Source organism: Leptonychotes weddellii, chromosome 4 (assembly GCF_054177405.1).
Source record: "Leptonychotes weddellii isolate Sample4059 chromosome 4, ASM5417740v2, whole genome shotgun sequence".
Classification (NCBI taxonomy): Eukaryota; Metazoa; Chordata; class Mammalia; order Carnivora; family Phocidae; genus Leptonychotes; species Leptonychotes weddellii.
In genome coordinates, this window is record NC_138372.1 from 127,090,507 (window position 1) to 127,103,077 (window position 12,571).

At 38.0% G+C, this 12,571-nt stretch overlaps 1 protein-coding gene across 1 annotated transcript in view; it reads right to left on the bottom strand.

Annotated features, from left to right (window-relative positions):
• Positions 1 to 3,745: 3,745 nt before the first annotated feature.
• The window catches only part of CNGB3 (cyclic nucleotide gated channel subunit beta 3), a 128,231-nt gene continuing 119,405 nt past the window's right edge, over positions 3,746 to 12,571 (bottom strand). The window contains exons 16-18 of the mRNA XM_006727116.3: positions 7,061 to 7,207; positions 6,695 to 6,869; positions 3,746 to 4,536 (exon numbers count right to left, since the gene is read on the bottom strand). Of these exons, the coding sequence (XP_006727179.1) occupies positions 4,276 to 4,536; positions 6,695 to 6,869; positions 7,061 to 7,207 (583 nt within the window). The 3' untranslated portion in view covers positions 3,746 to 4,275. The remainder of the gene's footprint in view (positions 4,537 to 6,694; positions 6,870 to 7,060; positions 7,208 to 12,571) is intronic.

Here is a 12,571-nt window from a genome sequence, read left to right on the forward strand (position 1 = left end):
TGGTTTCTCCTGAGGCCTCTCTTGGCTTGTAGATGGCTGTCTTCTTGTATCCTTACATGGCCTTTTCTCTGTGCATGAGCGTCTCTGGTATTTCTCCCTCTTCTTATAAGTAGTCTCTGCAGTGGTCAGTGGAGACCTGCTCACATGCAGGAGAGAAGTCTCATTGGTAGGTCAAGGCACTAGTTAAGCAGATGAAGTAGTGGATCTGCCTATAGTGGCTACCTATATGGCTCAGGAGTAACCAAGGCTAAAGGAAAAATCCTGGTGTTGACAGGGTTCTCACTTCTCTACTAGACTGTTACTAGACACAACACTGAAACTTAAGTGCATAGGATTGAATTAATCATGCTTCACTCTTCACTACCCTTTAGTTGATGCTCTTGGTTTTTTATTTTTTCTCACATCATTTATTCCTATTGCTACTTTCATTTTCTCCTCCTCAGTAGTTAGTATCTCTAATGCATTTAACATGGTTCCTTAGACATGTATATACTTTTGAAAGACATACAGCGTTTTGTGTATGTTTTAAATGGGATCCTGTAAACACTGCTTTTGTTAATCACAAAAGGATATGGTATTGAGAAACTTCATTCTCTAAAATCAAAGACTGTCAGAACATTTGTGTTTGAAATCTTTTTTTTTTTTTTAAAGATTTTATTTATTTATTTGACAGAGAGAGACACAGCGAGAGAGGGAACACAAGCAGGAGGAGTGGGAGAGGGAGAAGCAGGCTTCCCACAGAGCAGGGAGCCCGATGTGGGACTCGATCCCAGGACCCTGGGATCATGACCTGAGCTGAAGGCAGTCGCTTAACCAACTGAGCCACCCAGGCACCCTAGTGTTTGAAATCTTATCAATAAGACTGAAACATTACACTTTTCCCTGAAGGATCGCAGTAATTCCAATGCAGAGAAGCAGCTAGGTAAGTAACTTAGGTAAAAGTTTTCTGGAAACAACTGTCTTTTTATTTTAACTGAGTAGTTTCCAAGGAAACATGACCCCTGGTCTGCTTGTTGGCCCAGGCCTGATGTTAACCCCTTTACATACAGTTTTGCATTTCTTCTTGAATTTTCTCTTATGGAACTGCTTGAGAACTTTCTGGGATACATTTTCTGAAGTAGTACTGCTGAGTTCCAAGGTATACTGCCAGAATTTTGCTAAGTACTAGCAGAAGAGTAGCTCCAATTTATATACTTGCCAGCACTTGGTATTATTATCTGCTTTCAAATATTATCCAATTTGATGGGTATAAAGTGATATCCCATTTTTGCTCTGATTTATGTTTCTTTGAGCCCAAGTGAAGTCAAGAATCTTGTCTATGTCGATTGCATATTTATTTTACTTCCATGATTTGCCTATCAACATTCTCTCTCCCTTTGAAAAACTGGGCTTTCCCATCTTTATACAAATAAAGCATATGAGCTAGTCTGTGCCTTATTATGATTTAAGCAGAAATAATTTACAGTTAAGCAGACATTAGAGAACAATGGAGTGCTATATACTATGAGGTACTTCCTGAAAACGTGAAAGTGTACAAGATAATCCCTTGAGACTAGAACCATCATGGGTTGTTTTTAGAAGCAATTGGGAGAGATTTGGAAGTATAGGGAAGAGGAAAGTGATGGAGGAGAGACAACATTCCATACTGTGGCAGGCAGCATGGACAAATGCCAGAGGAAGAAAGGTAGGTGGTTGTCCAGAAAAAGCAGGAGGACCAGAGTCAGTGGAGGTATGTTTGGGGTAGTGGTAATTAAATTTGGATAAATAAGACTTAATTGGTAGGAGAGTCTAGTAGGTTCCCAAGTAGAGAAGTAACATGGTCAAAAGGGGTTGCTATTATTTCAATGTGGTGTTCCCCTCCCTCCACCAACAGACATATTGAAATTCTAACCCCAAAGATGAAAGCATTAGGAGGTGGGGTCTCTGGCAGATGCTCTGCCCTCATGAATGGGGTTAGTGCCTTTGTAAAAGAGGACCCAGAGGCATCCCTTGCCCTTTCCACCATGCGAGGACACGGTGAGAAGGAGTTTGCTATGAACCAGTAGGGAGGCCCTAACTTTACCATGTTGGGCCACGATCCTGGACTTCCCAACCTCCAGAACCGTGAGAAACAAATTTCTGTTGTTTTAAGCTACCCAGTCTGTGGTATTTTGTAGTAACAGCCTGAATGAACTGACAGCAGTATTTTAGAAAGATCTGATTTTTCTCTTGACAAAAGGATTGAGAATGTAGGTCAGTGATTAGTAGAGATTGTAAGTAAAAAGTGAATGATTATTTGAAATGAACAGAAAGTATGTACTGAGATGTAGCGTTGGAACTGAAAAATAAAGGATAATTAGAAATATTTAAGAAATAAAAAGGATTTGGTGATACTAAATAAGCAATGGAAGGGCATTCTGATTACTGGGAAAATGGAGATGATATTTTCTAAAATAGGAATAGCTTGGGAGGGAAAATAAGCAACAGAGGAAGAATATAAATTACAAAGGTGTTCTATTTTAATTTCTTTATAGGATGTAGGGGAAGAACATATTCACATATTCAGGATTTTTTTCTATTACTTTTTCGCTATTTCTACATTTTCTTTCTGTCTTTTCTAATCATTCTTTCTACACACAAACTCCCATTAATCAGCAAGCACCACTTAATTTCTCTACATTCCCTCAACTCCTGAAAAACACCAGCTAACCTTTGTAAATCTTGCCATGTTTTTATGATACCCCAACACTATATTCAAAAACGGTGACTCAACCAAATGATACATTTTATTATAGTGATCGATTCATACATGGTTTGCTGAATGCATCTATTTGTAGGCTTTTTGGCTAATATGATTTGTTAAAACCCTCTCAGCAAAGTGCTGTTACAATGACCATCTTCTGGGACTTGGGAATAGCCTTATTATACAGAACTTAATGTTATACACTAATGGCATTTATTAGAATGGAATTCTATATGTATTATTATTCCAACATCAGCCTGGCTTTTTTAGTCTCCTCACAGCATGAGACTTTAGTAATTATGCTAATGTTAGCTGATTCATGAGGACAACTTCCTAAAGTGCACTTAATTAACTTGGAGATTTTGTAAACAGCTGTACATGTAGGTTCTGCAAATTGTAGGGATATGTCAATCTGACATGTGTACAGTCTGCCTTCCTAACCTCATCACTTTTACTAAAGCTGAAAACAATAAGAAGCTCAGGTCTGGCACCGTTTGAAGCAAATGCTTGAGGAAAACTCTGAGAAATGTCACTGTAGCCTATCTGAAGATGGGGACCTTAGGATTCCTCCAGTCTGAGTCTGCAGAGCCAGATGAGTTAGGTAGATTGTTGAGTTTCAGGTTGGTATGCGGGAAAATGCTAGTTTGTTTCTTTAGCAAAGGGAATTTTTTTTTTTTAAAGATTTTATTTGTTTATTTGACAGAGAGAGAGACAGCACGAGAGGGAAGAGGGAACACAAGCAGGGGGAGTGGGAGAGGGAGAAGCAGGCTTCCCGCGGAGCAGGGAGCCCCATGTGGGGCTTGATCCCAGGACTCTGGGATCATGACCTGAGCCGAAGGCAGACGCTTAACGACTGAGCCACCCAGTCGCCCCAAAGGGAATGATTTTTCCAACATGTTCCTACAATATGTTTTTCCCCCTGGGTTTGTTGGTACCGTTGACCAATATTGCTCTTTAGGGGACTTTTCTGCAAGTCATATTTCATATCCATAGACTCCATTAGCTCTGCTTCCCTTCAGTCCCAGCTGCTGGGTTGATGTGATAGTTGAGTGACTTATCACCCTTGTTTGAATGGAAATCACCTGATATTTTACTTTCGACATTTTATTAAAATCTCATAATCCCCTACAAGTGAGAAGTAATATTCATATACATAGGACATTTAACCAAGACTAACAGTGCCGTGCAAGACTTTAACGCACACACACAAATTGAAAAGGTAAGTTAATCACTTCAGGGCCAAGACCAAACTAATCAAAATAGAGGAAAGAAAGATCAAGAGAGAATGGAAGAAAAAGCCCTACTACATAAATTAGGAGAAATGCCAATCGCACAAAGCTAATGACAACAGAGAATAGGGATGGTTTTGAAATAATCTTCTTACTACTGGGTAAGATCACACTCTCAGATAAGTCCTAGAAACTAACCTAGGGATTTGTTTATGGTTTCTCAAGGGTCCCGGCAAGGTCTTTTCCCCTCATTAATTTAAGCCACAATCCTGGGTACAATCTCTTTGGGAATTAGCTAGATTACATCTAAAGATAATCAAACATTTATTGCTTAGCCTTTTCTTTGACTTCAATTGTCAGAACCTCTTCCCCAGCCTCTGCAGAAGGAGCCATGCTGATGATGAGGGATTGATGAGTAGTTCCTGTGGGTAAAGCTGCCCTTCTAATTGACTGGGGGATTTCTTCTGCTGTAATAGAATTTGCTCTACATTCAGAGCTGTCCTGTGTTTTCTCTGATGGCTCTCTTCCTTTATTTTCATGTTCTCTTCCTTTACCCTCTCCTTCTTCAGAATTTTCACTTGCTTTCTGGAAGAAGCAGTTACAAAGAATTGGTTTTGAGATCATAATAAAGGACACTGGAGTCTTTTGATTAATATACAATGGCTAAGGATCACTACCAAGACAAAGACTGTCTGAATGAAGTTAATGTGGGAATCATCTCTGCCTTGCATTTGAATATCATTTCACAGCTTTCTGATGTGCTGAAGAATGAAGCTGAGCTGTCACATTTGACTTAACAGAGTAATTCTGGATCGCATTTTTGTCCCTGACAAGGAATTCTCTTTCCATTGGTCCTCATGTTCTCTGAATTATTAGACTTAGTGCTCAGGATTCCTTGCTTTTGCTTTAAAAATATGTACTTATTTATTTTATGAAGATGAAATTTTAAATATTTATTTTCTAATAAAAAAGTGTTAACCAAATACCATAAAAACACTACAGAAAGTATGGTTTTCCTGCTGCATAAACTCATGGGAGAACCTCAGGGAGAAACTCATCTCTCTTTCCTCATACAGTCTTTTCCATTTGTCTCATGGGTGCTTGAGCTATTTGGTTTTAGAAACTATTATGCTTAGTATCATCTGTAGACATTTCATAGCAAAAAACATACTATGCTCTTTACTGATGATGCTTCAGTTCAGTTTAAGAGAGATTTGTACAAGGTATAAATGTGCACATGTAAAATTGAGAAACTTATTTAACACAATGACCCATATTTCTTTACCCCATTAATCTTTTACAGAAATTATTACTTCTATGCTGATTAAATAAGGCATTTGGTTTATACTGTATTCCTAATTTTCACCACAGTATTTGTGTGTGGAAAGGAAGAGGCAAGTTTTAGTCTCTTGAGTGTGACTGATTTATAATATCTGCTTAACGATCTTCTGAAAGATCCACAGCCACCCATTTCTTACAGTTTTAGAGATAACATGACTAGATTCAGAAAACCTGAATCCCTGTTCTGTTTTCGATATCCATCCTCATAGGCTTATTACAAGAATCAAATAAATATGAAAATCAAGAGAGAAAAATAATAACATTTGAGTATCTTGAAATTTCTAGGAATTGAGAGGCAGCTGAGTGTAGGCCTAGAAGTCTGAGTACCTAGGTAATAATTTTTACTGTCACTTTTTGTGATCTTATCCAAATTAGTTGATCTGGAGCTCAGTTTCTTCATCTATAACAAGAAGGGCTTGGATGAAATCTATGAAGTTATTTTTGGCTACTAACATTTGTGATATATAAGTGATGGAATATTTGTGAAAATATTTATTGGCTCATTGGTAAAATGTGTTATATATTTATAGGTGTATATGTGTGCTTATACATATGCAATTGATTCTCATTTTTCTTGGTAGTTTTGTTCTATAAAGCTGCCACAAACACAGAATTAGCAAATACTGAACCATTGCTCCTAGGGATAATGCAGAGTTTGGTTCCTATGAGCCTCTGGCCAAATTTTTGTCAACAAATCAATACATAACCTTGTTTTATGTGTATTTCTGTTTAAAGACATTTATTTAATATATTCTGTTGATCCATTTTTTGAACTCATGGCCCATAGCACTGTAACTCATGCTTGAATGAAGCTTATCTAACACATGTCTTTTCTCTGTAAGGCACATCAGAGCATTTTCGTGCTTAGGAACACTAGACAGCACTTTAGCTCTATGCAGTAAAAATATGAGAAAAACATTGCACTTAAATAGACCACGAAAAGGTCATTTTTTTACAGTGTGAGAACTGAAATAAGAAGGTAGAGTGTCTTCTTATTCAACTTCAGCTGGGAACATGTGCATTGGGCAACTTAAATTTTTCACTGCTCTGAACATAAGTATGTTTGCAAATGACTACGTTGAGTACTGACTTTGGGTTTATAAAGAAATTTCTGTGAGTAGGTAGATATGCAAATATACAGAATGTACAAATAATGAGAGTTGAATGTATTTGTGTATACATATGTATTAAAAACATCTATAATAAACAATGAAGATTAAATGTAATGATATATGAGGATACAGTTTAGATAATAATAAATTGCTATAAATAAAGTAGAAAATAGTCACATTAGATACATCCAAACTATTCCAGTGTCTGAAATAGAATTAAAGTAGAAGCTTGTCTGGGTATACTTAGTCCAGGGGTCTGTTACAGCCCTCCATCCACTCTGTCTTATTACCTGAATGGTTTGTTCTCTCTTCAATTTGAGTAGTCTTGTAAGTCCTGCTTTTCCTGTGCCTCCCAGGAGAGCTTTAAACGTTTTAGGTGTCTCTTGTTTTGGTGGGAAGAGAAAGGCAAGTCCTTTTCTTGGAGAAGTTGCCTCTGTGGCTGGAGCCTTCTTCTTTAGAAGCACCCTGTGGATAGAAGAGAAAGGCTACTTTAGATAGTACTGTAAGAATTCTGGAAAAACCTACCAGAGGCACTAAGATTTCTCCTAATCTGTGAAGTTTTCAATGGATTGTTGCATAAACAGTTGTTTGTTAAATGCACCTCATGGAGAAAGTTTATCACTGCCCAAACTCTAATGGGGTTTTAAAGGTCATACCTGGCTTTCTTCATGAGGAGCTTTTCAGAATCTGGATAATGCACTAGAATTTGTTGGAGGGTCTTTTTGTCCAGAGTTAAAAGATTGGCAAAACCACGGGCTACCACACTGGCAGTTCGACGATTTCCTCCTCTTGCTCCTAGAAGGCTAAAAGAGGAGAAAAGTGAATCTTTACCACCAGTTTCACTCTTCTACCAAGATTTTTAAAAAAATAGGTATCAAATATTTTAACCATTTATACTGCTTTGGAAAGGTGAAGGTGAGAGTTCAGGTGATTGTGTGGAGGAAGTTAGATGTGGAGATGGAAGTGGCAATAGGTTTCAACAGGTTTTGTATTGAATTCCCACCTCATATGAAGGACTTGTAGCCATCAGTGCCCCATGAGAGTCTCCATTCCAGATTCCAGAAGCTCATAGTCTCTTTGGACAGAGTATCCTCTATTTGCTCCTCTAGATTCACTTTTCATCTTCCCCATCCTCTTTGCTCCCCAGAAAACTGACCTCCATAGGCTTGTCCTCTGACTTTCATTTGAGTGTAGCCAATGGGAATGATCAGTAAGAAACTGGAAAGCAGGAGGAGTGTAGTGTTGGAGCATTTATTCCCCTGTTCACTCTTTGCTAGGCCTTAGGTTAGCAGTAGCCACAGTTCTCTATTAAAATTCACAGCTTCTGACAGGTGGTCATCTTCTAGAAGTGACTCCCACAGCTCTTTCTTGGTTCTGGTAATGTGCCCTCCCCTTTAGGCCTAGCTGTAGAAAAACTCCCTTGCTAGCTTCAGGATGCATTACCATCCCTTGCTGGATACACTTAGATTTTCTTGCAATTTCCTTCTATTGACTTCTGTCAATAATTCATCTATTAAAGTCTTCTTCATTACCTTGTTTGAGTGTACCTTCTGTTTTCTGCCTGGGCCCTGTGTGATACAGCCTTGACATCAAATCTTAATGATGTCCTGGTTATATCTGGTGAATCAAATCTCTTCTCCTACTTAACTCCCAAATCATCTCGTTTCTCAATATTGTAAACTGCTTGGTAGTATAGTCATTCACATACAACTTCCCACTTCAAATGTCAGTGAATTCTGGGCCTTATATCTCTTAGAGATATAGCTGGGCATTTGTATTTGGGAAGTGACCAATAAGTAGTTGGTGAATGAATGAACACACAAATGAATTTAAAAAATGGTTAAAAATTATATCATTCACCAATAATCTGGAAAATAAGGGTTGGTATATAAAACCAAGACAAGAAAAAACAAATTTAAATGTTTAAAAAAAAACACTACAGGCTCTGCCTTGCAAAGATAATACAGTGGATTTAATCTCTTGGACTCAACTAGTTAGGAGAAAATAGTTGTGTTTTTTTCCTTCGTGTGTGTGTGAGAGAGAAGGCTCACATTAATAAAAACACAATCTCTAGGGGTAGAAAGAACAGAGAAAGCAAGCTGGCAATAGGAATGTTCATACTTTCACAGCCCTGCCTTTGGGGACAATGATGTGTGAGAAGCTGCATGGGTCCTATGCCTAAAGATTTGTATTAGACAATATGAGCTTCTCTGACTGTTGCAGAAAAGGGAACATTATGACCAGCTGTTAATTGATAAGAAACTAACACAGGGTTTCAGCTCTCACATGTAAAGAGCTTAGAAGTTGTCACTTTTGTTCTTACTATTAAAAAAAAAAAAACCTGGAACAAACTGGAAACCAATTAACTTTTCTTGGATCTGTCAGAGAACTGAGGACACAGGGTAAACTCCCACCCAAATGTGGAGAGATAGGTGAATCCAGAAAGCCACAGCCAGACCTATTTACCTGAAACAGAAGGCCTGGAGCTGTAACTGGTACAAACATTTAAATGGTAATTTTGACAAACTATTAGGTTGACGGTGGATTATCAAGAAACTCTCAGGGGTCACAATTATGGGGAATCATACCTGTATGGGTTTATCCTTGAGGAACCCACCACATTCTCAAGATTAATAGCCAAGAAAGATCTGCTTGTGGCTCTGGCAGTGGAAGGGGATGATTAATTATCATAAAATACACCCAGGGCTTATTTGTTCTCCATAACAAAGGGCTGCTATCTAGGGAAAAAAACTATCAGAACCCTATACCACCTGAAGGAAAAGTGTTTCTCCCATCCCAGACCCCTTTAGCCTTCCTGTCTTACTTAAGGGGGATGGGAAGCCAAGAAACACTTGTAAAGGTCACATCCCAGGGCACAGATCCACTAAAAGACTGAGATTTAATTATAAGATTATAGATCTCCCTTATATCTTATCATTGTACCAATGGGACTCTTGTATAATAACAGTGGATTATAGCTGCAGGATGCAGACTTTCTCTGAGGAAGTGTACTTAGGGAAGGCCAAAGTCAAAAGGGGAGATAGAAACAGGGGCATTTTAAAGAAATTTGGAAGTTCTGGCACCTAGAGCTACAGCAAACCTTAAACACAGTCCCAACTCCTAGCCAGATTAACATAAAACCTCATGCTAAAGACCTATCTGCCTCAGTTCCTATTACCAGTTACATCAAGTACAGCTTCCAACAAAAAATTATAAAGCACATTAAAAAAACAAGAAAAACACAGCCTTATGAGACACTAAAACCAGACTGAGATGTTGGTGAATGAATGAACACACAATGAATTTAAAAAATGGTTAAAAATTATATCATTCACCAATAATCTGGAAAATAAGGGTTGGTATATAAAACCAACCAACTGAGATATGACACAGATATTGAAATGCTCAGACAGAGAATTTAAAATGACTACGATTAATATGTTAAAGGATCTAATGGAAAAAGTAGATATCATATAAGAATATTTGGATGGGAAATGAAAGGAGAGAGAGAGAAATTCTAAGACAATTCAAAAGGAAAGATTAGAAATCAGAAACACTGTAACAGAAGTGAAGAATAACTTTGCTGGGCTCATCAGTGGACAGCAACATGGCCAAGAAAATAGATGAGCTTGAAGATAGGTCAGTAGAAAGTTCCCAAACTAAAATGCAAAGAGAAAAAAAGAATGAAGAAAACCTCAACAACCTGCTCCCAAACATCAAAAACTGTAGGACAATTTCTAAAAGTATAAATAGACATGTATCTTTTGTGTGTACATATACATAAAATATATACATGACATACACCATTCTTTAATATTATAAAAAATACTTGAAGTAATCATGGCCAAGGAATTTCCAAAATTAATGACAGACACTAAACCACAGATCCAGGAAGCTCCGAGACTACCACACACAATAAATACCTACCCCTGACAGTTGCGTTTTATTCCTTTTTTTTGAAATCCAAGTGCCTGACCTAAGCTTGATTGCCATTTCAAAGAGGCATCCACTTCAAAGATGCCGACCTTAACTAAACACATTGCCAGCCACCCAATTATATAAAGAGCCAGGCTGCCTTACCCCACCGAGGGTCCTTTGTTTTAGAGATCTTGATTGATAACTGACCATTGGACTAGCTTGTTTTTTTCACTTCTCATACTTTAAATTCCTGCTTTTATGTTTTAAATTCACCAATAAAGAGTGAGCCCACAAAATCCTAGGCCCCCATTCTCAGCCCCAGTAAAAGTAGAACCCCAGGCCTGTGTACTCTTTCTCTCTCTGTGACCTCGCTGTGTGGCCCCAGGTGGGCTGTGTAATTTTTGAGATCTTGTAAGTAATAAATCTATATATTTTTAAGGTTTCCTGATGATCGTTGCTGAAGGGCATCTTATAATTTTTTTTTTTTAAGATTTTATTTATTCGACAGAGAGAGAAAGTGAAAGAGTACAAGCAGGGGGAGTGGCAGAGGGAGAGGAAAAAGCAGGTTCCTTGCTGAATAGGGAGCCTGTGGCGGGGCTTGATCCCAGAACCTTAAGATCATGACCTGAGCTGAAGGCAGACACTTAACCAACTGAACCATCCAGGTGCCCCGGTATCTTACAATCTTAATAAAAACCAAAAGGGCCAGTCCAACCACAACATTGGTAGGTTTAGATTGGCACAAAACACCTATAAGAGGAACAAGGATAATAATAAGCAGACTTGTCATGAGAAGCCATGCAAGTAAGAAGAGATGGGAGTGAAATATAGTGTTGAAGTTCCTAACAGATTAGATCATAATTGTTCTCACCACAAAGAAGAAATTATAATTATGTGACATGATAGAGGTTAGCTAATGCAGTGGTGGTAATCATATTGCAATATATATGAATTTATAAAACCAGTATGTTGTACACCTAAAACTTACACAATATTATATGCCAATTATGTATTTCAATAAGAATAAAAATAGTAAAAAAAAAAAAGAAAATCAGCAACCTAGAATTCTATGTACAGTGAAATTACCCTTCCAAGGTGAAAAAGGGCAGAGATTTTCTTAGAAAAATAAAAGCAGAGGGAATTCAACATTTGTTCACCTACCCTGCAAAAATGTTGAAAGAAGTTCCACAGGAAGAGAGAAAATAATGTAGGTTAGAAATTCAGGTCTACATAAAAAGGGGAAGGACATTGGAGAAGCAATAAATAGAGGTAAAATAAAGGAAAAGTGTTTCTCCCATCCCAGACCCCTTTAGCCTTCCTGTCTTACTTAAGGGGGATGGGAAGCCAAGAAACACTTATAAAGGTCACATCCCAGGGCACAGATCCACTAAAAGACTGAGATTTAATTATAAGATTATAGATCTCCCTTATATCTTATCATTGTACCAATGGGGCTCTTGTATAATAACAGGCGTCTGCCTTCGGCTCAGGTCATGATCCCAGGATCCTGGGATCCAGTCCCACATCGGGTTCCCTGCTCGGCGGGAAGCCTGCTTCTCCCTCCCCCACTCCCCCTGCTTGTGTTCCCTCTCCCGTTGTGTCTCTCTCTGTCAAATGAATAAATAAAATCTTTAAAAAAAAAACCAAAAAACTAAAATCTTTGTTTTTCTTATTATTAATTGATCTAAAAAATAACTTTAAATAATAAAGTAGCAATGCTTTGGGTGATTATAGCAAATGGATAAATGAAATAAATGACATCAATGTCTTAAAGGGCTGCTACAGAAGAATTGGGAATATTGTGTAAGGCTCTTGCTCTGTAGGTAGTGTTTTGTGAAGGTAGACTTAGATTAGTTTAAAATGTATATCCCAAACTCTAGGGCTACCACTAAAATGTCTTTAAAAGAAATATAATTGACATGCTAAGAGAGGAGAGTTGAATGCTCAGTTGAAACCAGATAAGGCAGAAAAAAGGAGGAAAAAATCCTAATGTTAGGCCACCTTAAGGAATCAAACAGGGCCTCTTACCAGCACTTCTCATTAAACTTAGGTCCAGGACTATCCAGGCCACTTAAAAATGGAATTACTCCCTCAAGACAGAAAGTAGGTATTTGGAATCCATAAATGTTGACCATGTTAATGCCTACTTATTTGTTTGGTGATTTCACATTTTAAATTTTTTGTTCCATGGCAAAAACACTTTTTTCTCTTCCTTCCCCCCTTCCCCCCTTCCCCCCTTCCCTCCTTCC